Source organism: Geotrypetes seraphini, chromosome 6 (assembly GCF_902459505.1).
Source record: "Geotrypetes seraphini chromosome 6, aGeoSer1.1, whole genome shotgun sequence".
Lineage (NCBI taxonomy): Eukaryota > Metazoa > Chordata > Amphibia > Gymnophiona > Dermophiidae > Geotrypetes > Geotrypetes seraphini.
Window position 1 is genome coordinate 87,114,901 of NC_047089.1, and position 26,876 is coordinate 87,141,776.

The following is a 26,876-nucleotide window of genomic DNA, read 5'->3' on the forward strand; positions in this document are numbered from 1 at the left end:
GATTTTGCGCCTCGCTCACCGTGTCCCTGAAAAAAGACCAGGCATGTTCTACCGTTTGCCATTTTTTGGAAATGTTCCTAAGTTTCTTCCTTACCATTCCCCTCATTGCTTCGTAGTTTCCTTTCCTGAAGTTAAAAGTTGTCGCTATGGTTCTCTTTCCTTTCGGTATTCCTACCTCAACCTTGAACTTGATCATGTTATGATTGCTGTTTCCCAACGGTCCCACTACTTCCACTTCCTTTGCAGGTCCCCCCTTAACCCATTTAGGATTAGATCCAGAGTGGCATTTCCTCTTGTCAGTTCTCTAACAAGCTGCTCCATGAAGCAATCTTGTGTAGCCTCCAGGAATTCTGTCTCCCTAGCACATCTTGAGCTTCCAAGACTCCAGTCTATCCCAGGGTATTTGAAGTCTCCCATAATAACCATGTTACCACTTTTGCATTCTTGCTTCATCTCGGCTTCCATTTCTTCATCGATATCTCCGGTTTGCCTGGGTGGGCGATATTATAGGCCCATCTTTATTTCAGGCCCTTTCCTTCCCGGTATTTTAACCCATAGTGATTCCAGCTTGTTGGTCGTCTCTGCTGTATCCATTCTTGTTGATGGACACAGCAGAGACGACCAACAAGCTGGAATCACTATGAGTTAAAATAATCAAGTCCAGGCTCTTTTCCTGATGTCCGGTTAAGACTTACCGTATTTTTCGCTTCATAAGACGTATTTTTTTTCCCCCAAAAAAAGTTGGTGGAAATAAAGGTGCGCCTTATTGAATACCCCCTCCCCCGGTCCCGTACTTTTTTTAATCTTAGCGGTTCAGCGTTGTATTAGTAGAAGCTTTCTGTGCTCCTGCCCTTCCCTCACTGGACCACTACTTCCTGATGTCTTCAGGCAGCAGCAGAGGGGGCGCACAAGGCAGGCGCGAGCTTTTCGTCGCCTGCTTGGTCCCGCGCCACTCTCTGAATGGCTGCTGTCAGTTCTTGCGGGATTCGCAAGAACTGTCGGCAGCCATTGAGAGAGTGGCATGAGACCAGGCAGGTGGCAAAAAGCTCACGCCTGCCTTGTGCGTCCTCTCTGCCGCTGCTGGAAGACATCAGGAAGCAGCGGTCCAGCGAGGGAAGGGCAGGAGCACGGAAAGCTCCTGCCAATACAGCGCTGGACCGTCGGGATTAAAAGTACGTTGGGGGGTGCCTTGCCTAATTAAAAAAGATACCTAGGGGAGTGCCTTGCCTGAATGAATTTAAAAAAAAGGTGTGGGGGGTGGGGTTGGGGGGGGGTGCCAGGTCCGGTCCAGTCCGGTGCCCGGTATTCTATATGTAACCATATAGAATACCTGATGAAACTTTTGTATAAAATCTGTGGGCTTTTCATTTTTATGTTGAAATGTTCATGTATATAAGAACTGTGGGTCATTTTTGGTTTGTATGCTGCATGCTTTCTTATTGTATACTGAATTTGGTGTCAGTATAACTCTCTTTTGGACAGGTTTCAGGCAAACTCAAGAGAGCTTTGGTGTTATAATGCAGTTATTGCCGACTCCAGACTTCCTTCTGCTCCAGATATGCAGTCCAGATGTAGTATACTAAGCCCTGAGCTAGCTCTGCCAACAGGATCAAAAGCACTCACCACCAGATCTCATGCAGCATTGCATATTCTTGGTATGTACATAATCTGGCAGAATAATATATGATGCCTTGTGGGGCAGTTCTAGAACTTGATGCTACAAATAGAGTTCCCTGTTGCCACATGTTGAGCGCTAATTCTATAACAGCACCTATGAGCCAAGATGCAATTATAGAATACTAGCACAAACCAAATTTTGTGCACTTAAATTTAGGTGCAACCATTTATACCAGGCCAATGGCATATATAAATGGATGTGTTGAAGTACCCTATGCAAACTGTGTAATGTATAGTACTCTATTAACCATGTAGATTGGAGAAACTCATATGCCCCTCACATACTTTGCCCAAATGTACACTTCCTTGTTGTTACGTGCTAAGGCATTTATACACTACCTTATCATAATGTATTTGCACACTTAAGTAAGGCATATGCAAAATAAGCATAACTGCACATGCCCAGTTAAAAAATTGCCCTGTTAGTGTTCTCTATATGGTTATTCCTGTTAGCTGAAATATATTTTGATTGAAACCAATTGTTGCTTAATGATTGTACAGTAAAATCCAAAAATATGGACCGTATAGGGATTGGGCCAGTCCGGATTTTCTGGATTCATAGGCTTTAAGATTAAAATTCAAATTTAATGAATAAAGAAGAGGAAGAGGTACATTTTTGATTTATTCATTAACAAATACAGAATGCTTCATTTATTAAAATGGATATTTACAGGAAAAACATACAAAGAAAATTAAATATTATGTCTCATTGAATTAGACCATATTAAGAGAGGAGGACTAAGGAAGATTCCAAGCATTCCAGTCATAATAGCACAGTTTGAGGACTCTTCTGCATCCCAATTTCAATGTCCTCTCTACAGTATTTCCCTTCCCTCTCATTTACCCTTTTGCTTCTATCCTCAATTGGCTTTCTAAACATCTGTAGAGATGCAGGTACAGGAGCATTTCCCTGTGAACTTCGTTGCTAGATTTGCTGGTCCTGCCCCCTATGACAAACTTCCTGTATCAGAGGGAGTGGTACTGGCAGATCTAGGAATGATGTGCACAGGAAAACGGTCCCATGTCTATGTCTTTACAGCTTTGTTTACCGGAAAAGGTTTGGTTTCAAAGAATCTGGATTCTTGGTTGATCCAGGTTTCTGGCATTTGGATTTTTGGACTTACCTGTATAACAGTATTTCTAGTTCAATAGGAACGTCAGAAGAGAGCCTCGTTTGGATTTTTCCACTCCACCTTTCTTCTCCCTGGGCTGTCTTGTACTCCTCAGTTATTCTCTCTACATGCTATGTGGAAGGAGCCTGTTTGTTCTGCTCATGTTTCTTTCATTTTTGGGGGGTTTATCATCATCAGTGAAAAGGCTTTTTGGTACTGCAGAGGCTTCCGGTCTCTGGGCATCTCTGGCTGTGGGAGAACACAGACTTTCAGGTTAGATCTGTAGCCAAGGGACGTACTGCTTTGCACCCACTTGGCTGGCCTTCACTAACAATCCAGGAGCACAGGAACTGGTCCCTTGGGAGCAAGGCTCTCCCCAGGTTCTGTCCGCAGTGGGCTTGAGTGCAGGCTGAGCAGCTCCGCGACTGTTCTCCAGGATCAGGGCTGAATGATTTGCTTTGAAGCAAATTTATTAGAAACTCCTTCACTAAACATTCTTGTTTACTCTCTCATCATATCCAGACTAGACTATTGTAATGTTCTCTACAAGGGAATCACTCAGAAAGAACTAAGAAGATTACAGATAATACAGAACACGGCGATCAAATTATTAACCAAATTTAAAAAAATACGACCATGTAACACCATTACGTATAAAAGCCCACTGGTTGCCAATTTCATACCGAATCACTTATAAAATTCTTCTACTAACATTCAAGTCTAAAATCTCCAATAAACCAGAATTCATAAACAGATTAATAATTCCTTACACACCTAATAGAGTACTCCGATCCCAAAATCAACATCTTCTAGTTGTACCATCCCCACAGCATATAATACATAACACCATACGTTCATCAGTATTCTCCACTACAGGAGGACCGATCATATCTGTGGTGGAAGTAGGGACTGTGACCTACCTCCGAGTCTCCCGTGGCTCTTTTGCCTGAGAATGATCTCAGGACTGTGCTGGATTGTCAACGGGCACAGAGGCGGATAGACGTGTGACGTCACAGGGTCCTCCGGGAAACAACTAAAACGACGCCATGGTTGCAGGCCCCTTAGGAGCCCCTTGTAGCCACGAGTAGCTGCCACATTGAGAGTTAAGTGAACTTGTGATAAATATTTTTTCCTATTTTGTTTCTTTTTGCTATAGTTTTCTATATAAAAATTGTTATTTTTAATATTGGGAAAAGGAAAATAAAACCCACAAGCTCGACTCCTTCTACAGGAGGCCCTATGGGCCCCCACGTAATGCCTATTGTAGAGGCCAATAAGGTGGCTGAGTCTATCTCGGGGACATCTTTAAGTCCCTTAGATAGGACTCCTCCTCTCTCCAAATTTTTTTTGCGATTTTGGTGCAGATTCAGCTTTCAAAGGTTCTGAGGTTGATAAGGTTCCTTTGGAAATAATTTTGGGGGAATTAACCAAAGTAATTTCCATACAAGAAAATTCCTCGGAGGAACCAATACTCTCAAAGAACTCGCAAGATATTACCGTAAGAGATTTATGGATTTTAAATACTCGAGTTGAGGGGCTGTTAAAATCAGTAATCAAGCAAAATGTTGAGTTTTCACATGAGGTGGTACAAAAGTTCTAGAATATAGACTCAAATTTGAAAATTTTGGAAAAAAGAATAATCAAGTCTGAATCACATATTTCTACTTTACAAAAAATATCCTCCTCCGCAGTTAAAGATTCTTATGTCATCCACTCTAAATTTGAAACTGGAAAATTTACATCATTCTAGAAATCTACGCTTGGTTATCTTCTCGGTTACTCATCTATTAACTCCAGAGATACTGTTACGGAAGTATGTCAAATAAATACTGGGGTTACCAAGCGCAGATATCATAGTAATTTCTAATTGCTACTACATTCCTCAAAATAAAAAAAATGAGATCTGAGCCAGGGATAGACCAATTGGCTCCAGTAGAAATGGATTTAACAGCTTTCCTGGAAGATTCACAGGATATCATTATTATCCTTAGGTACTACCTTTTACCTAAAATTTCTATGTAAGTGTATAGTTAAACTTCAGGATCAATAATTTATATTTGGGGATATTATGCAGTTGGAGCAATTTGTAAATCTGCGTGAACAACAACAAAGCTAATTATTAATATTCTTTATTTTTTAGGCATATATGGAAATTATTACGTTTATGATAGTAAAAAATATTTTTTCATCTTGTCCCCTTTTGAAGTTAATAATTGTTAAGAACTATCTGTATGATTTTGTAAAAATTTGATTGTCTTATATAAGAAAAGTCCTCCATTAATGTGGGCTGGAGGGATAACTATTGATATTATTTGTTATATTTGACTTTTTGTTAAATATTTTTCAATTCCTGTTTGCTATTCTGTAAGAACTGTTAAAAAAGAAAAGAAAAGAATATTCTCCATTACAGGCCCTCAGTTATGGAACTCAATGCCTACTCACCTTCGGGAAGAATCCAACATTGAACAATTTAAATCGAATCTAAAGTCTTTCCACTTCAAAGATGCATTTGATCTATAACATCTGACAATCTGTTTCCATCTTCTACAACAGACGTTAATTCCCTCACCTATTTGTATTAGCCATTTACGTCTTCCCATTCAGAATTGTATTTCCCCCGCCCACCTCCTGTAATTCTTGTTAGTCCGTAGTGTCCATGTAAATACATACACTTCTCCCTCTGTATTCGCGGTGATAGGGGATTGACAGACCCGCAAATAACTTTTTCATATGTTATTCGCGGTTTTCTATTAAAAACCCTCGTGAATAATAATAATAACTTTATCTTTGTATACTGCAGTACCATAACAGTTATGTTAAAACTGCGAATAACGTCGATGTCTTCCTCCTCATCGTCCAATACATATACTGCATGCAGTGTAGGAGGAGGAGAAAAAGAGGATAAGTGAGCACCAGATGCTTCTTCAGGCAGTGGAAGAGAATCTTCAGTATGCAGTACGGGTGTAGGAGGAAGACGAAGAGACGAAGGGGATGCCTCCTCATGGGTGGAAGAGGTGGATGGAAAGGCAGTAGATGGAGAGGCAGTGACTCTAGGTATCTTTTGGAAATACCTGGTGCTCCCTTATCCTCTTTGCTAATGAAAGTCCTCTGTGGCATTTTCTTCCAAAATAGAGCAGTTTCATCGGCATTATATACGTAATCTGCTACAAAATACCCCCTCCTTACACTATTAAGCAGCTAGAAGGTTTTGGTGGAAAGACTGACAGGATATCTCAGTGGTGACTAGGGCTCTTCACAAAAGTGAGAATTTTAGGAAAGCATAGTCTTTTATTCTTATAAGGAATGATTGGTATAAAGCAGTGGTCTCAAACATGCGACTCGGGGGCCACATGCGGCCCGCCAGGTACTATTTTGAGGCCCTTGGTATATGTATCATAATCACAAAAGTAAAATAAAACAGTTTTTTGATCATATGCCTCTTTAACTATAAATTACAATATTATTATTAAGACTTAGCCAAAAGGAAAGATTTATAAACTATAAAGAGTTTTACCTCATGCAAAATTGTCATTTCTTTAATAAGACAGTAACTATTTTTTCTGAGGCCCTCCAAATACTTACAAATCCAAAATGTGGCCCTGCAAAGGGTTTGAGTTTGAGACCACTGGTATAAAGTGATGACAGTCAGTCTGTTCGTACAACTTCTGCAATCATCCCTTAAAACCAAGCAGGTGTTACAAACAATTACCATTGTTACATTATCTAATAGACATATTATATCATTCCAGGTTGTCTTGACACTTTAGCTGCTCTGCAAGACTTAAAAATGGGAGTTGCAAGCATCGAAGAGGAAACTCAGGCAGTGCTGAAAGTTTATTCAAAAGAAGACTATAGCGTTGTCAATAGATTTGAAAGTATGTACCTGAGTGTATGTTTTGTTAGTTTTCAAACAACAGCAAAACTCTGTAGCCTCTGTAACACTGAGGGAAAGATTCTCAAAACTTTAAAGTGGTCGCTAAACTGGTTCTAGCCAGTTTAGTGTTCATGCATTTTAGTGGCGGATTATCAAAATGGCTTACCATGGTCTTTTCTGAGCTTCCTAACAGTTTCTGACACTGCCACCCAAATGTATTACAGTGATGTCATTAATATTTAAACAAGAACTCCAGGGGATTCTCTATTATCGCTGAGTGATTCCCTAACCTCGCTGTCCTACATTTGTGAGCAAAATTTTCCAGCAGGTCTGAGCTGTCCTAGTCTTACTTATTTTGGTCAGTACCTGAGTGCTGATTGGCTCAGGCATTGACAGGAAAATAAAACTTGATAGCTCAGACCTGCCAGAAAATTTTACGACGTCAAGCAACCCCCCTGCCCCCAGCAGCGGGAGGGATACCCACTCCCTTTCTCCGCCGCCATACCCTCAACAACTCCCCCCCAAACAGACGTTAAGCAACCCCCCAACACCCCACCCTGGCAGCAGGAGGGATTCCCCCGCCCTGCTTCTGTTAAACATCTCCCCCAACAGCAGGAGAGATGCCACTCTCGCCTTCAAGCAACCCCACCGACCACCCCCCTTGCAGCGGAAAGGATGCCCACTCCCTCCCGCGGCCGCGGTCCTAACCCTGCCCTCCTTGTGTACGAAAGCCAGAGGGATGCCTCCAACCACTGGCCAGCAGCCCTGCCTTTTCAAAATGACGGGCCTTCCCCTCCCCGGTGCATCCTGGGATGTGCCGGGGAGAGTCCTAAGACTCTTGATTGGCCCAGGTTGCTTAAGGCTCCTCCTATGGGAGAGGCCTTAAGCATCTTGGTCAATCAGAGCTATAGGCCCCTCTCTGACACATCCGGGGATAGACCTAAGGCTCTGATTGGTCCATATACTTAAGGCTCTTCCTATGGGAGGAGAGCCTTAAGCAACCTGTGCCAAACAGAGCCTTAGGCCCCTCCCTGGCGTATCCCAGGATGCACTGGGGAGGGAAAGGCCCACCCTTTTGAAGAAGTGGGCTTGCTGGCTGGTGGTAGGGGGCATCCTTTAGGCCTTCATAAACAAGGTAAGAGGAGGTTGAGGGTCGTTGGTATGACGGCGGCAGCAGGAGGGAGTGAGCATCTCTTCGCTTGGTGGCAGGAGGGAATAGGCATCTCTCTTGCTGCTGGTTGGGGGTGTCATAGGGAGGTTACTTGACAGTAGTAGCGGGTGGGGGTGTCGGGGGACTTGCTGTATGGCAGCGGAGGGAGTGGGTATCCCTCCTGCTGAATTTTGTTATTTTTTTTTTTTTTTTAATTTATTTGTGCATTTATTCTGCATATGTGCTGATCGCTATCACCAGCAATCAGCACATGCAAATTTAGCGACCCTCCACTAACCTCATCTGCATATACAGTTTTTTAAGAATGACTCACTATTTTGAAATAGTTACAGTAGGGACCATGACAGTGGCCCATCTAATTTTACCGCAAACATTTGAGAATCTTCCCTTGAGTTATTTACTGTGAATTAACTAATAATATGGGATATAATGTGGTATAGTCCACATCACCTAAATAGGTGTTAATGCAGTGCAGTTAATGCACAATAAGGAAATTGTCTCTTCATTAACTGTGTGGAAAGAAGCTGTGAATACCCCTAAAGAACACAGAGACTTTTCAGTAATTTTGGTAATCTGTAATTGCAAATCTTTACTGTACTTCACTAAATTTGACTTCTAATGCGCACTAGTAATTTGCTGAAGATAATAGTAATTTTTAACAAAATTTTTAGGTCATGGTGGTGGCTGGGGATATTCTGCCCATTCAGTAGAAGCGATCCGTTTCTGTGCTGACACAGATATCTTACTTGGTGGCCTTGGACTTTTTGGAGGCAGAGGGGAATACACTGCTAAAATAAAGGTACTGCAAAAATTAAACTTAAACTGCTTAAATGTATCTGAGACACTCACTGGTATTAAACATGTATTTAACAGATTGAGCTACCTCTGTGTAACTTTTTAAATATTTTCTTTCTTTATAACTCTCTTAAGGCCAGCTACTATTTATTTCAGAGCAGAGTACAATATTCACATGGGCTTTGATATTTCACAGATTGCTTCAATAAGTGTCCACACAGTAAAACACTTCCATTTATGGCCATGCTCAACTTTTTATACCAAGTTAGGTTGCTAGTTACAACTAAACTTAGGTTAATCTTGGCTGTTCTATAGCTAAATATGTGAGAATAACAAGTTTTCTATTTTGCTTTGTGTATTAGCTTAATGTGTGTGTTGGTAATATATGACTAACTTGACCATTTATTTTTTTCATCAAAAGGGGACACCCTAGCCCCGCCCCAACCCCGTCCTAGCCCCACCCCAAATCCCGCCCCCAATTTCTTCCATTCATTTTTCATGTACACATCTTATTAATTCATAATGGTAAACATAAAATTTTAAAAAACTACAAAGCACACTATACGCAGAGAAAATATTAATTATCATTTATATTTGGGGGGTTTTCAAAGATGTCAAGGCAAATGACTTTCAAATATGCAATGTCACCTCAGTAACTAAAGAAAAATAGACAAATATAGTGCAAAATATAGACAGCAGATATAAATTCTCAAAACTGACACATTTTGATCACTAAATTAAAAATAAAATCATTTTTCATACCTTTGTTGTCTTGTGATTTCATGAGTCTCTGGTTGCGTTTCCTTCTGTCTGTGTATCCTTTCTTTTGTTTCTTTCTTTCTGCACTCAGACCCAACAATTGTACCTTTCTATTCCCTCCCTCCTTCCTTCCCATGTCCTTAGTGCCCCCAGAGCCTCTTTCGTACCCCCAGTGCCTCCATCCTGTGTCCTTAGTGCCCTCAGTGCCTCCATCCTGTGTCAGTGCCTCCGTCCTGTGTCCTTAGTGCCCCTTCCTATGTCTTTAGTGCCACCAGTGCCTCCTTCCCATGTCTTTAGTGCCCCCAGTGCCTCCTTCCCATGTCCTTAGTGCCCCTTCCTGTCCTTAGTGCCCCCAGTACTTCCTTCCCATGTCTTTAGTGCCCCCAGTGCCTCCTTCCCATGTCTTTAGTGCCCCCAGTGCCTCCTTCCCATGTCTTTAGTGTGCCCCCAGTGCCTCCTTCCCATGTCTTTAGTGCCCCCAGTGCCTCCTTCCCATGTCTTTAGTGCCCCCAGTGCCTCCTTCCCATGTCTTTAGTGCCCCCAGTGCCTCCTTCCCATGTCTTTAGTGCCCCCAGTGCCTCCTTCCCATGTCTTTAGTGCCCCCAGTGCCTCCTTCCCATGTCCCTCTCACTGCCTTCCACACTGTCCCACCCCCACCCCCCAAGCCAGCCTGCCTGCCTGTCTACCTCTCTCCCTCCCTTCCTGGCCAAAACATAGGCTGCCTGCCTGCCTACCTATCTCCTTCCCTCCCTGCGGCAAAAAAAAGCCTCCCCATCTTTCCCCCTGTCTGCTGCTCTCACTGCCCTGCTGCTACAGCTGTTAAACCCGACAGGAAATCTTCTTTCCGACGTCAATTTTGACGTCGGAGAGGACGTTCTGGGCCAGCCAGGCAGCGATTGGCAGGGCAGTAAGTAAGCAGGGCAGGGGGAAAGATGGAGAGGCTTTTTTTTTTTTTTTTGCGGTAGGGAGGGACAGGAAGTGATTGTCTGTCCCGTTATCCCCGAGCACAGCTTCGGGACGCTGTCCCTGAAAACGGGATATTTTGGCATCCCGAAGCTGTCTGTGGGGACAACGGGACAGGAGGTCTGAAAACGGGATGTATGGTCACCTTAAATATGACCCTAGAATTCTGCATAATTTTTCTAATGCTGTAGTATGTGGATTCTGCAGTCACCAAACAACAGTATGTTATACAAGTAGACAAGGCAGTCTGAGAATGTGTGCAGACTTGTTTACCAATACTGAATATATTCATTCCAGTTGTATGAACTTAAGTCCCTTACAGTTTGTAAAAGCACTATAAGAAAGGTTTCACTTCAAACAAGAAACTCTCTTCCTCAGGAAGTGGGTGAAAACTTGACTCATCTAAGTCTTTAATGAAAGAGTTAATTGGTTAGCTAGCAGCACAGGGACTAATCGGTGCACATATTGCAGCAGGACTTCCTTACCCATACATTAGCTAAAATCAGTTGCATGCATCTTTTCTGATTGCACATGCAATTTTTCGTTTTTATTCAACTTGTGATAGAAGTGGGCAGCGTGTTCCGGAGAATGGTTGCACAGACAGACAGACTGACCAAACTCTGGGCATTCAAGAAAAAACCCCCTCTTTAATTAAACAGTAGTGCAGAGCCTGTTTCTTCACAGGCTCCTATAAGTTTGTGTTCTTCCTAGAAAACAAGTAGGCTTTTCCCCAGTCTTTTCCCAATCACAAGTTCCATTCTCCGTAGGGCTTGACGTGCCCCAAACAGTCTTTATTTTAGGTGCAGGAAACAGATACACAGCATTTGGTCCCAGGTCTTAGCAGGCACTGAACAAATGCAGGTTTTTAAATGCAGTAGTGTCTTACCTCCTACAAACTCTGCTCCAGCTCCTAAGTTCCCTCTAGCACACCTCTCCTACTGGGTCTGGCTTGGCCTTTTAAGTTCCCCTGAGTCACTTCCTGGTTTCCTACTTTTCTCCCCTCACCCCCTTCCTGAGGAAACCTCTTTCTCACTGCTGCTGTGGTTGTGAGACAATTTAGCCAGGAGGGGGAGTGCGTGGTTTTCCTGATCGTTTATTCCAAGGGTCTCCAAAGTCCCTCCTCAAGGGCCGAATCCAGTCAAGTTTTTGGGATTTCCCCAATGAATATGCATTGAAAGCAGTACATGCACATAGATCTCATGCATATTCATTGGGGAAATCATGAAAATCTGACTGGATTCAGCCCTCGAGGAAGGACTTTGGAGACCCCTGGTTTATTCTGAGTCTGAGCAGCAGTGTCAAGTAGGGGAACTGGCAGGGTTTCATACACTCTATCACACACCTTTATCTTGATCATCTTGTTATTCTGTCTTGTATATCTATATTTACCACCTCCACTTGTCCCCTTTGTAAGTAGTATACTTTGCTATTGAATATACTGTTTGTATATTTTATTGTTGTAATTGTTTGTCCATGTCCACATTATACTTGCTGATAGTCATTCATGGATTTCTTCAAAAATATGGGTGGTAAATCTTAATGAAGAGAGAGACTTAATTTTGTGTTTTGGATCATTGTCTGCATAACCCAGTTTCGCTTCAGCATCAGCTCAAAGACAGATAACTGGACATTCTCCTTAAGAATTTTTACGTTAAGATCAGACTTCATGGTTCCCTCAATAATGGCAAGTGTTAAGGTCCCGAAGCATGTTTACTTCATTCACACTGCCTGTAGCCTGAAGAGTGCAGGACTGTAGCACTGGAAACAATAAGTGCTGGATCCCGACGGGGATGGGAGGAGGGAAAAGGGAAGATGGTGTCAGTCCTTTGTAGGAAGAAAGATGGGGAGGAAAGGAGAAGGGCAGAGAGAGGGAGGAGATGGTGCACATGGATGGAGAGGAAGACATGGAAGAATAAAAAGATTGATGAGAAGGAAGCAGAAAAATAGAAGAAAGTTGAATTAAAAAGTTAATTCCAAAGATGGATGTAGGGCAGAAAGTGAAAGAGAGAAAAACGGCAAATGGATAAGAAGATCTGGGAACAGTTAAGAGCATAGACTGAAGGAAGTATAGCTAGAGCCTGGGAAAAGATGATTAGAAAAATAAAATCATCAGACAACAAAGGTAGAAATTCAGATTTTATTTTCAATTCAGTGATTGAAATTTGTCAGTTTTGAGAATTTACATCTGTTGCCTATATTTTGCACTGTTCAGGAAGAAATTTATTTATTTATGTATTCAATTTTCTATACCATTCTCCCAGGAGAGCTCAGAACGGTTTACATGAGTTTATTCAGGTACTCAAGCACTTTTCCCTGTCCCAGTGGGTTCATAATCTATCTAATGCATTTCTCTCTTGTTCTCTGGTAGTTTATTGTATACAGAGTCTGGTATCATGGGTTTCAGTTGTATATTAGTACTTTTGCATAGGGTTCATTGTGTGACCAAGGCCAGGTGTTCTGGTAGGAATAATTGTCGAGATGCGCTATTGGCATTATGGCCCCAAGTAGAAAGATATTTGTCAGCTCTCCTTCAGCCCTTTTAGACCCAAAACAGCCCTTGTTTAAAAATTAGCAAAGACCACTGACTTACACTAAAGGTGTGATGTGAGATTCAAGTGAGGACAGTGTATTAGTGTTCTCCCTAGCGCCAGGCTGTGAATTTGAGGAACGGCACTTGTTAAATAGTGAAACCGCAACTACCCTTCAAAATCTAGTTGACGGGACAGTACTGGCTACAGCAGTTCTCATTACAGGAACTCACAAATCTCTCCGCTTTTTTGGGCTACTTTTTGGCCGGTTCCGGACCGCCTATTGCTGAGGGTTCTTTTCCATTGGTTCAGCTGCAGCACAACAGACCGATCACAAACGACCTTAGAACTCTGAGGTTGTTTGCGATTGGTCCATTGTGTCCTAGCTGAGCCAATGAAAATTCAGGCGCCGCAGCAGGAGCTTCAACTTTGAAAAAGAGCCATGCCGCCGGGAAGAGCGCCAACACTAGTGAGTCCGCCATGGCCAAAGAGAAGAGCAAAAAAAACCCTTTGCACAGACCCGCGCCGACTGGAAGCAGTTCATTTACAACCCGCGGAGTGGAAAGGTTCTGGGGCGGACGGCCAACAGCTGGGGTAGGAGCCTGGAAAGTGAGGGAGGAGGTTTAGAGGTGAACCGGTGGGTTATTTTTTTTTTTAACAGTATCTTTCATCAGTGTGAGAGGTGTGTGCGCGCTGCCGCCGACTGTACAGTCTGTGTTCCCTTCCCTGAGCAGTGACAGCCTTCATGTAATGAGAGAATGTGCTCCCACCAGTTTTGTTAAAAAAAAAAAAAAAAAAAGCCGAAATTCGCAGCATAGGGAAGCTAAAAAGAAAGTTATAAGGGAGGGGGAGAGGGAGATGAGCTGAAGACGGAATGCAGGCCTCCTAAGGCAGACTGATGAGCCGCTGACTTCTAAGTCTGATCCTACTTTTATTTAATACAGTTCACACCCCCCCGCCTCTTTTTATTATTTTGTATGTAGAGGGGTCAAATGGAAGGTCGAAATGGGGAAGGTAATTGAGGAAGAGGAGGAGGAGCTATGGCAGTGAAACTGTTAGCCACCCTCTTTATTTCATCCTACAGGACAGCCTCAGCGGTTCGGTGGGTTTTATAAAGTTCTCTAGAGTTGAACCTGCTGATCCATGTAAGTTATCCTCTCACTGTGCAGATAACCTCTTTTCCCCTTCCCCATGAGCTCCTCTTTTTTTTTTTTTTTGTGTATATGTGTGTGTGTGTGTGTGGAGTTATGTTTTGCTTTGATTGGAAGTATACTATACTTTATTCTTTTCTCAAATGGGGGATGCTTTGTGTATACCCCATGTCTTTTTGAATTGCATAAAAACAAAAGAATAGCCTGTTTGGGATATGTGCAGTATATAAACAAACAGTTTGTATTTGGAAACCTTGACTCAAATCGAAAAGAAGTTGGACACTACAGCGCAGGAGTTAAGAGCTCAGAGGAGCGTCTGTTGCTCAGAATAGGGTGATTTTGTGGTACGATTAGTTATATTTTTGTGCTCGGGGAGTTTCAAAAAGAAGAATGTGAGTGAGTTTGGGGGGGTTATGGTTGATATTACAGGGAAAAGGGCATATTAATTTGTTGGTAACTTAAAAAAAAAAATTTCAGAGATGCTGGATCTAGACATGGGGGTGGGGGAGAGGAGGAGGAGACAGAGAGATAGAAAAGGACCTTGAGGAGGGGTGGGAAAGTAGACTTAAACCAAAAGGGAGGGGGAAGACAGGGCAGATGCTGGACTAGAGGGGTATAGAGGGAGAGAAAGAGACTGCAGAGAGGGTTAAACACCCTGGACCGAGGAGAGAGTTATGCATAAGCCAGGTCCTGGGGAGGTGGAAAACAGTGAGAGTGAGAGATACAGAAAGACCTGAAAGAAAGGTGGGAGAGCTTGAAATGTTAGCAGAAGGAAGATAGAGGGAGAAACCTGAAACAAAGGGAAGGCAGAAGAGAGGGGGGGGGCAGATGTTGAACTTGGGGGTGTATAGAAGGAAGAGAGAAAGAGACTGCAGAGAGGTGGAAAGATTCTGGACCAATGAAGGAGGAAGGAAGGAGAGAGAGAGAGAGAGAGAGAGAGAGAGGTAGAGAAAAACCTGGAAGATAGGAGAACAAATGCTGGACATTGGGGGGGGGGGGATGTTTGTAAGCAACAGAGAGACAGAGGCTGGGACCAAAGGGGCAGACTGGATGGGCCATTTGGTCTTTATCAGCTATCATCTTTTTATGATATGAGGCAGATGCTGGACTATGGAAGGTGCAGACAGAAGAGACAGGGGAAGGGGAGAGACCCTGAGGAAGAACAGAGAGATGCAAGATCATAACAGAGGAGGGAGAGAAAGGGAGATATGTTGGCCAATAGGCGTGGAGGAGAGAGGAAGGAAAGTTGGACTCATGGAGGACAGAGAGATATGTTGGTTGGGGAAGGGAATGAGGTCCAGAGGAGAGGAAGCGTGCAGAAAGAAATATTAGATGCACAGTCAGAAGGAAGTGCAACCAGAGACTTGTGAAATCACCAGATAACAAAGGTAGGAAAAATGATTTTATTTTCAATTTAGTGATCAAAATGTGTCAGTTTTGAGAATTTATAATCTGCTATCTATATTTTGCACTATAGTTGTTACTGAGGTGACATTGCATATTTTAGTCATCTGCCTTGACCTCTTTGAAAAATTAAACAAATATAAATTATCATTTTCTCTGCATACAGTGTGCATTGTGGTTACCATTGTGAATTAATAAGATTATATTGTGTGTACATGAAAAATGAATGGAAGAAATTGCATTATAATTAGTACTTTTATAAATGGGGGTGGAGTAAGGGGCAGAGCTTGAGCTGGGGTACTTGGTTGGTTTTTGTTAGACTTAGGGTGTACTTGACTTGAAAAAGTTGAGAAAAACTTGTCTAGGTGACTATGGAGTTCACGCAGTAAGGGCCCCTTTTACAAGGCCACAGTAGTGATTCTTCCATGGCAAATGCACCATAGTCCATTCATTTCCTATGGGCTTCAGTGCATTTGCTGTGGCAGAATTGCTATCGCAGCTTTGTATAAGGAGCCCTAAGGCAGGAACTACTGTTTCTGTGCTATGTCTTAAACAAAAACCAGATTGCCGGGGATGCAAAGCATTAACTGATTCAACATGAGTTTGAAGTTGGTTGAATACTACTACTCTCTCAAGTACGGTAGTTTTGAAAGAAATGGAAGGTTTGATACTGGCCAGTAGTTATTCAGAATAAGAGGATCTGCATTATTTTTTTACAAGGTTGCCTTAAATGCTACTGGAACACTGTCTAAGTGTCATCCCTTAAAAAAGGGAGTCATATTGAGCATTGGAAAATAATAATAATAATTAATAAAACTAAAACTAAACTGAACTCAACTAAACCTTAGAGCTCGGCACGGTTTACAGGGTTAGGTTGAAAAGGAGCTACAATGAAGGGTTATAGGAAAGGAGCTAGGAAGATAAAGAGGGACAGGGAACCAAAAAGCGGGAAGTGTTAGATTTTTGAAAAGAGCCAAGTTTTCAGGTGTTTGCGGAAGGATTGGAGGGAACTTGAAACTCTGAGCGGGGATATGAGGTTATTCCAGAGTTCTGTGGTTCTAAAGGGGAGAGATGTTCCTAGTTTTCCTACGCGGGATATACCTTTTGTAGAGGGGAATGATAGTTTCAGTTTTTGGGAGGATCTAGTGGAATTAGGGTTAGAGGAATTCCAGAAGAGTGGGATAACGGGAGGGAGGATGCCATGTAGGATCTTGAAGGCTAAACAGGCACATTTAAAGAGGACTTTGGAGTGAACTGGGAGCCAGTGAAGTTTGGACAGGAGTGGGGAGACATGGTCGAACTTGCCTTTTGCGAAAATAAGCTTGGCCGTGGCGTTCTGGATTAGCTGAAGTCTATAAAAATAGTGCACATTTAATTTTCCCCTCCACCAAATTTCCCCATCCCGCCCCACCCGGCAACTTTTTCATACCACCCGGCTGGAAAAAATTTCTGGGGAGAACACTGTGTATCAAGGATAAGGTGGTGGTCTACAGTATCAACAGCAGCAGATAAATCATGAAGGATGAGGACAGAATAGAGGCCTTTGGATTTGGCCAGTAAAAGGTCATTGGAGACTTTAGCAAGGGCAGTGTCCGTGGAGTGCAGGAGGCAAAAGCCTGATTGAAGCAGGTCAGGAGTAGCTAGGGATGACAGAAGGTCCAGGCAATGGCAGTAAACAGCATGTTCAAGTAACTTAGATAAGAAGGGGAGGAGGGAAATGGGGCAATAGTTGGAAGGGTAGGTGGAGTTCAATGAGGGTTTTTTGAGGAGAGGCATAACTATGGCATGTTTGAAGGCATCAGGAACATTTGCTGTGGAAAACGATGGATTGAGGAAATGGGAGAAAACATTGGGATAGCGCTAAGTAGGTGGGTGGGAATAGGATCAGAGGAGCAAGTTGTTAGTTTGGAGGAGGAAAGAAACTGAGCAGTTTCCTCTTCAGTGATTTCAGAGACGGAAGAAAAGGCAGGGTGGACCAGAGGAGGTGGAGGTGATCTAATTGAAAACTGAAGCTTGGTCACGTGATGCAGCCTGCTTGAGCAGATGCACGGCTGGAGAGCTCCCGTCCCACGGACGAAAAACCGGCACAAAATCGGCGATTCTGCATCCCCTTCGGAGCCGCGAGGACCTGGGCTTGACCACTACTAACGGCCTTTCTGTAACCCGACAGAGCGCATACGCTGGAGCAGGGCATGCCCGTTAAACCGGCAAAGGGACCTCGGGACAAGCCCTCACATACTCCCTCCAAAATGGCGGCGGAACCGGCCACTTTTACAATACCAGCCGGAGAGTGGATTACAGATATTACCCGCTCAGTCTCGGCAGCATTAGCGGACAGGCTAAACAAAATACAGTCGGCTGTGGATGAAATGAATGAAAAGTTTGACTCCCACAGCCGACGGTTAGCAGAGGTGGAGCAGCGAGTGTCCGACCAGGAGGACACGTGCTCAGGCCTCGCTACCCAGGTGGAGGACCTGCAGAAATCCAACAGGGAGTTGCTGGCAGCACTGGACGAGCAGGAGAACAGGAACCGCCGAAACAACCTGCGGCTGGTCGGGCTCCCGGAGTCGGTGAGCGAGCAGGAGCTATATGATGCCTTTAGCAAGTGGCTGCCTGAGCAACTGGGCTTGGCTGAAGGCGCTGAGAGTTTCACGTGCGAGCGGGCACACCGCATTGGAGCCAGGTCAGCGGAAGGGGGGAGAGCGAGGACCGCAATAGCCCGATATGTCAACTGGAGAGAAAAGGAAATGCTACTCCGGGCTTACCGCAGGGCAGGAGCCCTGGATTACAAGGGCTCCTGGGTCCTCCTGTTCAATGATTACTCCGTGCGGGTGGCGGCCCAGCGCAAGACCATGGCGCCATCCTGCACGGATCTCCACAATAGAGGAATTAAATTCGCACTGGTCTATCCGGCGAAACTGCGAGTCTGGCATGATGGTAAAATCCTGACTTTTCACTCTGGAGATGAAGCCTCAGCGTTTTTGGCAAAATTACCTGCTTGAGGAACTTTCCCACCTAACTCTTATTTCTCTATTGCAAGGTACTGGTGCCCACAGGGGCCAAGATCGTGGTACTGGCACCTGTTTCAGTGTTTCATTGAAAGCACTGTGGATGTCAGATCCTGTCTAATCGTGGAGAGCTTACCTTTCTGGCCTAGAATCCCCACTGAGATTGGTGAGGGGGCTTTGTCCTGCTGGATCATACATCAGGGTGTCTTGCTGTACTGCTGAGGGCCTTTACTCTATCCCTGGCCATATTTTACTCTTTGGGACCCTTAGGATCTACTTGGCAGGGGATGTCAAGACCGGCATGGCGTCCGACCTGGCATACTATGACCTCTATATAGATCTTACGATGGACATGATAGAGACCTTTTAATGACCTCAGTGTTCTGTTTATGTTCACTTTTGGAGGGCTGGTTAGATTTTTTTTATTTGTTTGGGATGCAGACGGGGAACATCCCGTGGGGGGGAGGCCTCCGGGCAGGCTGGGGGGTGTATATGGGTATGTATGCTGGCAGGGAGGGAGCAGCATGGAGGGATGGGGAGGAGGGAGGTGGGCTGTTGGGGGGACGAGGGGAAGAGTATGAGTGGGGATGCGTGATTGAGTGGCGGATGTGTGTGGGGGGGGGCTATGTGAGGACTAAGATTGATGGGACCTGTAGCACATGGATAGGGAGGGCGGCGAGGCTTAGCTGGGAGGCCTCGTCTGCACTGATATATTGCTTCTGTATGGGCTTGGTCCTAGGGGGCACCTGGTTATCGAGGGCGGCGAGGCTCTGCTGGGAGGCTTCGTCGGTACCTATTTGTTCTCTCTGCGCAGGCTCAACTTGTGTTTGGCTGGGGGAGAATGGCTGAACTCTCCTGTTCTTGGGGGGCTGGTGCTCCCTGGGTTTTAGCGCAGCATACTGCTCCTCTCTTGTTGCTATGGCTGATCTAAGGGTTGTTACCTTTAATGTTGATGGCATCAGGTCCCCAATAAAGCGCTCTCGTATACTGGCCAGCTTACGAAATCTGAAAGCGGATGTGGCATTTCTGCAGGAAACCCATCTAACACAGATCGAACACTCTAAATTGCGGAAAAATTGGGTTGGGGATGTCGCGGATATAACGCGCACCCGTGTAAAACGCGCACACGGGTATAGCGCGCAGAAATCACGATGATATGTACAAAAACTTTTGTATACCGCGCTCACGGGTATACCGCGCATGATGCCCGACGCTCCTTTCGCCCGCCCTGACTTTCCGTGCGCTGTCCCGACTCTCCGTTCACCCCCCCTGACTTTCCGTGCACTGTCCCCCCTTGAAGTCCTGTCCCCCCTTGAAGGTCTGTCCCCATCCTGAAAGCCTGATGCCCCCCCCGACGTCCGATACATCCCCCCCCCCGGCAGGACCACTCGCACCCCCACCCCGAAGGACCGCCGACTCCCCAACAATATCGGGCCAGGAGGGAGCCCAAACCCTCCTGGCCACGGCGACCCCCTAACCCCACCCCGCACTACATTACGGGCAGGAGGGATCCCAGGCCCTCCTGCCCTCGACGCAAACCCCCTCCCCCCAACGACCGCCCCCCCCCCCAAGAACCTCCGCCCGTCCCCCAGCCGACCCGCGACCCCCCTGGCCGACCCCCACGACACCCCCACCCGCCTTCCCCGTACCTTTGTGTAGTTGGGCCAGAAGGGAGCCCAAACCCTCCTGGCCACGGCGACCCCCTAACCCCACCCCGCACTACATTACGGGCAGGAGGGATCCCAGGCCCTCCTGCCCTCGACGCAAACCCCCCTCCCCCCCCAACGACCGCCCCCCCCAAGAACCTCCGACCGCCCCCCCAGCCGACCCGCGACCCCCCTGGCCGACCCCCACGACCCCCCCACCCCCCTTCCCCGTACCTTTGGTAGTTGGCCGGACAGACGGGAGCCAAACCCGCCTGTCCGGCAGGCAGCCAACGAAGGAATGAGGCCGGATTGGCCCATCCGTCCTAAAGCTCCGCCTACTGGTGGGGCCTAAGGCGCGTGGGCCAATCAGAATAGGCCCTGGAGCCTTAGATCCCACCTGGGGGCGCGGCCTGAGGCACATGGTCGGGTTGGGCCCATGTGCCTCAGGCCGCGCCCCCAGGTGGGACCTAAGGCTCCAAGGCCTATTCTGATTGGCCCACGCGCCTTAGGCCCCACCAGTAGGCGGAGCTTTAGGACGGATGGGCCAATCCGGCCTCATTCCTTCGTTGGCTGCCTGCCGGACAGGCGGGTTTGGCTCCTGTCTGTCCGGCCAACTACCAAAGGTACGGGGAAGGGGGGTGGGGGGGTCGTGGGGGTCGGCCAGGGGGGGTCGCGGGTCGGCTGGGGGGGCGGTCGGAGGTTCTTGGGGGGGGCGGTCGTTGGGGGGGAGGGGGGTTTGCGTCGAGGGCAGGAGGGCCTGGGATCCCTCCTGCCCGTAATGTAGTGCGGGGTGGGGTTAGGGGGTCGCCGTGGCCAGGAGGGTTTGGGCTCCCTTCTGGCCCGATATTGTCGGGAAGTCGGCGGTCCTTCGGGGTGGGGGTGCGAGTGGTCCTGCCGGGGGGGGGGGATGTATCGGACGTCGGGGAGTCGGCCGGGCAAGAGGGCTTGGGCTCCCTCTTGCTCCGATCGTGGATGCGGGTGCGGGTGGGAGCGCGTGCGAGCGGTCGTTCGGGGTGGGGGTGCGAGCGGTCCTGCTGGGGGGGTGAGTCGGGCGGGGGTGGGAACTATGTTTAAAAACTTTTGTATACCGCGCTCACGCATATAACGCGCGAGGGGTATGCGCGGTACGTAAAAACGCGTATAACGCGCGCGATATATCCGCGAAAATACGGTACTCCTCCACTTCAGGGGGTCGCCGGCGGGGGGTGGCTATTTTGATCCATAAGCGGTTGCCGTTTGTCCTTCATAAACAACTGATTGATCGGGAGGGGAGATATGTTATTGCACTGGGGGATCTCTGGGGACAAAAACTATTGTTCTGTAACTTATACGCCCCAAACACTTACTGTCATAAATTTTTCTCCATACTCCTATCTCAGGTATCAGCCTACCCGGACTACCAGGTGATCCTGGGGGGGGATATGAATATCACTGCAGACCCAGGGGTGGATTGCAAACCCCGTAGGGGTAGCCTAAGAGACCATGACAACAAGGGGGTGGGATTTTTGACTCAGAACTTAGGCCTGGTGGACGCCTGGCGGGCACTACACCCGTTCGAATCGGATTTTACTTTTTACTCACACGTCCATAAAGCGTATGCCCGACTGGACTACATTCTGCTTGACCAAAGACTGTTCTCACGGGCTGCTAAGTCGGAAATTGTGGAGTCCACGATCTCGGATCACGCCACCGTGGACCTCACCTTGACTCTCGCAGCAGGCGGCAAAGCTTCCTCTTGGAAAATGGCGTTGCACCTGTATCATGATCAGGAATTTCGGACATTTTTAAGAGCCCGATGGGCAGACTATCAGGCCACTAACGATACTCCTGACATTGGACCGGTAACTTACTGGTATGCCTCTAAGGCAGTTCTGAGGGGACATGTGATAGCTTATACTGCTGCCAAACGTAGGGCCCGGGGAGCGGAGCTCTTGACGCTCACGCGACGTTTGCATCAATTCCGCAGGGCTCATATTGCCTCTTTGTCGGACTCTGAACGGCAGGAATACAAGACGACACGAGAACGTATCGAGACCTTACTTCATCAGCGAGCGGAGCAGACCCTCGCGTTCCAACGGTATAAAATGTATAGGTGGGGGGGTAAGACGGGGAAACTCCTGGCCAACTTAGTGAGACCGTATAAGAAACGCCAAATCATTACCTCCATCCGCGACGCTGGGGGAACACGACACGAAGGGGAGAGCCAAATAGCGGAACAGTTTGTCAAGTATTATGAGACCCTATATGGCAGGCGCCCACTGGACGAGAATGCCCTCGGGGATTTTTTCAGGGGCTTATCCTTACCGCGCCTGGAGGAGGACCAGGCTGCTTTTTTGAGCCAGCCCATCTCCGGGGATGAACTCCGAGCCACCATTCGTTCCCTTAAACTGGCGAAGGCACCTGGGCCGGATGGGTTTGGACCTGAATACTATCGCATTCTTGAGGATCTCGTAGCGCAGCCCTTGAGCGCAATGTATAACGAGGTGGCGCGGACGGGAGGTTCCTTTCAGGATAACATGGCCCACATAGTCCTGCTCCCAAAGCCGGGTAAAGACCCGGATCTGGTGGGGTCGTTTCGTCCAATTTCTCTCCTGGATCAGGATATTAAACTCCTGGCCGCGACTATGGCGCGGCGCCTGAATAGTTTTCTCCCCGATCTCATTCATCCCGACCAGGTCGGATTCGTACCGGGCCGATACGCCTCCATGAACCTGATGAAGGTATTGGGGGCAATTCATGACAGGGTAGGCCGGGGAGGCCAGGAGGCGGTTGCGGGATTGGACATGGAGAAAGCATTTGATAGCATCTCCTAGGATTATCTCTTCTGGGTCCTGCGTAGGGGCGGCTTCCAGGGCGAGTTTCTGGCCTGGGTGACGGCTCTGTACCATAACCCTAGGGCGCGATTACTTATAAATGGGGGTCTCACTGCGGATTTTGGTTTGCAGAGGGGTACGAGGCAGGGCTGCCCTCTTTCCCCACTCCTCTTTCTTTTGGCCATTGAGCCGCTCGCGGCTAAGATCCGGCAGGATGAGACTCTTACGGGCATTGTAGTACGGGGACGGGAATGTAAACTCAGTTTGTTTGCGGACGACATCTTACTTTATATGGATCAGGTCCCCCTCCATCTGCCCAGAGCTTTGGCGGTGATTCGAGCTTTTGGGGCACTGTCGGGTTTACAGGTTAATTGTAGCAAGTCGGAACTCCTGCTGCTAACAGGACGCCAGGCGGAGCCGTGGCACGCGGTGTTGCCTATAGCACCCACGACCAAACCAATGCGCTATCTTGGAATTTATCTTAGCACTGACCTGCCTACACTTTATAATGCAAATATTCGCCGCCCGCTTGAGGCGATTGGACAGCTGTGTCAGTCATGGCAGGAACTGCCGTTGGGACTCCTGGGACGGGTGGCTCTAGTGAAAATGGTTCTGGTACCGAAACTCCTGTATCCCTTACAGACTATGCCGCTATGGCTTACCAGGCGGGACGAACTTGCTTTCAAAACCACAATCTCCCGATTCATTTGGAGATCTCGAGCTCCTCGGATCGCGATGTCCAAACTTATCTTGGATAAATCGTTGGGGGGACTGAATGTCCCGGATATTCGGCTTTATAATGTAGCGTCCCTTTTTCGATGGATTCATGAGAGTTACACAGGGTGCTTTCGCTATTCCCCTCGGGGATGGCTGGCGGGTTGGAGTTCCCCTTTTCACTTCATGAATATATTACACAGACAGGACGATCCTGGGAGACGATATTTAGTTTGTTTCCGTTTTCTGCGCCCGTTTAGGATGGGGTGGCGTTGGTGGCGGCGCAGACAGCAATTACCACCTGACACATCTCCCTTTCTCCATTTGGGGGGCAATTCCAGGTTTCAGCCGGGCTGGGGTAGATCTGTCTTTCAGCAGTGGGCGGCTCGGGTCTGTAGGATGATGGAGGATATACTGGGACTGTCCTCTGCCGGGTTTCCCTCCTTTCAGCAAATACGGGACGCGTGGGGTCTTCCCCTACATTACTTGTTTTCTTATTTTCAAGTACGCCACTACTGGGAAGCTGAACGCAGAGGAGGTACTGGGGTCTGGGACAAGGGCCCTCTGGACACCCTTTTTTCGGCCACACCGCCCGTAACCAACTCCCTTGCGCACTGGTATCGAATCCTCAAATCATCTCTCCCTTTGTCGGTACTTTCTCCAGTGCGCGCTTCCTGGGCTCGGGACTTGGGACAGGATATCTCTGACCCACAGTTCGGAGCCTGCTTTGCTACTCTATACTCATACACTAAATCTGCAGATTTTCAAGAACTACAGTTTAAGATTCTTCACCGTGCCTATTTCACGGCTCAGCGGGGGGCGCGCATGGGATTATGGGATAGTGGTTTCTGTGTAAAGTGCAAGAATCGAGCAGGCACTTATCTCCATTCTTTCCTGGAGTGCCCCCGACTGAGTATCTGGAGGGAGGCTCTCTCCCTAATGGAGCGAGCTGTACAGCGCGATGTTGAATGGGACTATGGGTTTCTTCTCCTGGGTCTGCAGACCTCTCTCCAGGATCAAGGTTTCACCACACCCCAATGTAGATTTTTTTATAATGTTGTTCTCGTAGTTAAGAAGCTGATCTTAACTTATTGGATGGCCGAGGAGCCCCCCCCGATACCTCAATGGAGGAGTAGATTACGGGAGATGGCTCGGTTTGAAATTCAATCTTATGTTAGATCGCTGAGCGTGTCTAAGCAGCACTACGTTGGCTTGTGGGAGAGGCTGCGGGACCTGTTGCCATCACGAGAACCGGAGGGGGAACTGGAACTCGCCTAACTTAGCTTGGTTTTATTCTGCGATACCTTGGCTGGGCCCATGATGTACCCCTAACATTCATTTTCTTTCTATGATATTCTTTGGTGTCCTGGGGAGGGTGGGGGGTGGGTGGGGGGGAGGGGGGTGGGTGGGGGGAGGGAAGGGAGATGTCTGGGGATATGAGTGGCCGGTTTGTATGGTGTGGATGTTGTTGTATGTGAATGGTATTCTGAGCTTTGTGTGGTTTCGTGGGATATCCATAGGGTATATACAAAAACACGGTGGGAGATCGCTGTCCAAGATGGGCGGCCTATTTATCATCGTTGTCCTTATCTGCCTTTGCCCCACGCTCCCTCCAACGTTTCTTTTGCTTGAAGGCATATTGTACCTGTGAGGGGGGATACATGGGGGAGGCTTTGTTTCTGTTTTGACATTCCACTTGTATTGGACTGTTTTTGACTTACTGAAGTTTGTTGTTCTGCCCTATTGGGCGGTGTGTTTCCACTGTTAATAAAAATACGTTTAAAAAAAAAAAAGAAAACTGAAGCTTAATCTTGTGGACCTTGTTGTGGAAGTACTCACATCATCTGGGAGGAAGTAAGAGGAGGTCGAAAGTGAGGATACCTTGAGTAGAGAGCTCAGCGTGGCAGAGAGATGGTGGGGTTGGATCCAAGTGAATTAGTCAAATTGGTGTAATAGTCTTGTTTTGCAAGGGAGAGGGCCTACTGGAAAGAGGTTAGTAGGAATTTGACGTGTATAAAGACAGCATGAGTGCGGGATTTAAGCCAATGATGTTCAGTATAATGGGCACAGGAATATAAAAAGTGTATTGTAGACATCAGTAGGGTTGGGGTTTGGTACGTCTTACAGAGCATGAGATGGGAGGGGCAAGGGTATTGAGAGTAGTAGTATGGGAAGAGACAGCTTCATTGACAGACTTACATAGCATAGTGTTTGAGAAGAGGGATGATATAGTGGTGGAAAGACTGCAAGCATCAGTAGTCTGATGATTCCTAAACGTCTTGGCGGACATTGGCCTTGTAAGTGGGGGGAGGGTGATGAGTCATGAAGGTTATCAGATGACAGTCAGAGAGGGGAAGAACTGAAGAGATTAGCGATCAATCAATTGGAAAAGAGGACAAGATCAAGGCAGTGGCTATTCTGGTGTATAGAGGTGGTGGAACACTGCTGAAGGTTGAATGAGGACATTAGAGCTAGGAAACTGGTGGTGCAAGAGTCAGAGGGATTAGTAGCATGGATGTTGAAGTCACCAAGAATGAGAAAAGGGGATGAGGTTTTGAGAAAAGAAGGAAAGCCAGGAGTTAAGGTCTGTAAGAAAGGAAGGTAGGGACTTGTCAGGGGGTTGATAAATGACCACTATTCTGAGAGGTAGAGAAGTAAATAGCAGGATGCATGGACTTCAAAGAGGGAGAAGCTATGAGACTGATGAGAAGCCGCTGCTTAGCTCCTCTATGGGTTCCCTCTAAAGGAAATGACTAAACCAATGCTCAGTGTGTAGCCAGAACGAATCACTCGATTTTTTTTAGAAAAAGAAAATCAGGAATAAAATAGTCAGCATTATATGTATAGAAAAGGTAAATTAGTAAATCAGCGCAATAAGTATGGCTAAACAATGGAGAGAGATACAGATTGCCAGCAGTTCTGGATGTATGTTAGGCTCTCCGACCACAACTTTCACAAAATCTGGGTTATATACACAAGTTTCTTAGGTGTGCAAGACCCTCCCCTGGCTCTGTCAATGTACACCCCTATAGGAGCAAATCTGCTGTCTATCTAACCCTCCCTTAGTCCACACCTCCATTCTTCCCTGGGGGGGTCATGGACAGGAATGGCTTCTGGAACTTTGTTCTTCTTGAATCTTCCATTCTTCACACGGGTACATTCAGTACATCAGTTAGCCCTCAGCCTGGCATGGCTGGACATGGCTTATCAGTTCTTAGGTTCCCAGATGGAGTGTCCTTCTGACTTGCATTTCCTTTCAGC

General features: G+C 46.8%; 1 protein-coding gene across 9 annotated transcripts in view; it reads left to right on the top strand.

The window, feature by feature from the left end:
* The window catches only part of MYCBP2 (MYC binding protein 2), a 977,923-nt gene that overhangs the window by 370,771 nt on the left and 580,276 nt on the right, over positions 1-26,876 (top strand). For all 9 annotated transcript variants that reach the window (XM_033949399.1, XM_033949405.1, XM_033949401.1 and 6 more), the window contains 3 exons: positions 1,483-1,655; positions 6,539-6,664; positions 8,506-8,633. In XM_033949399.1, coding sequence (XP_033805290.1) covers positions 1,483-1,655; positions 6,539-6,664; positions 8,506-8,633 — 427 coding nt within the window. The remainder of the gene's footprint in view (positions 1-1,482; positions 1,656-6,538; positions 6,665-8,505; positions 8,634-26,876) is intronic.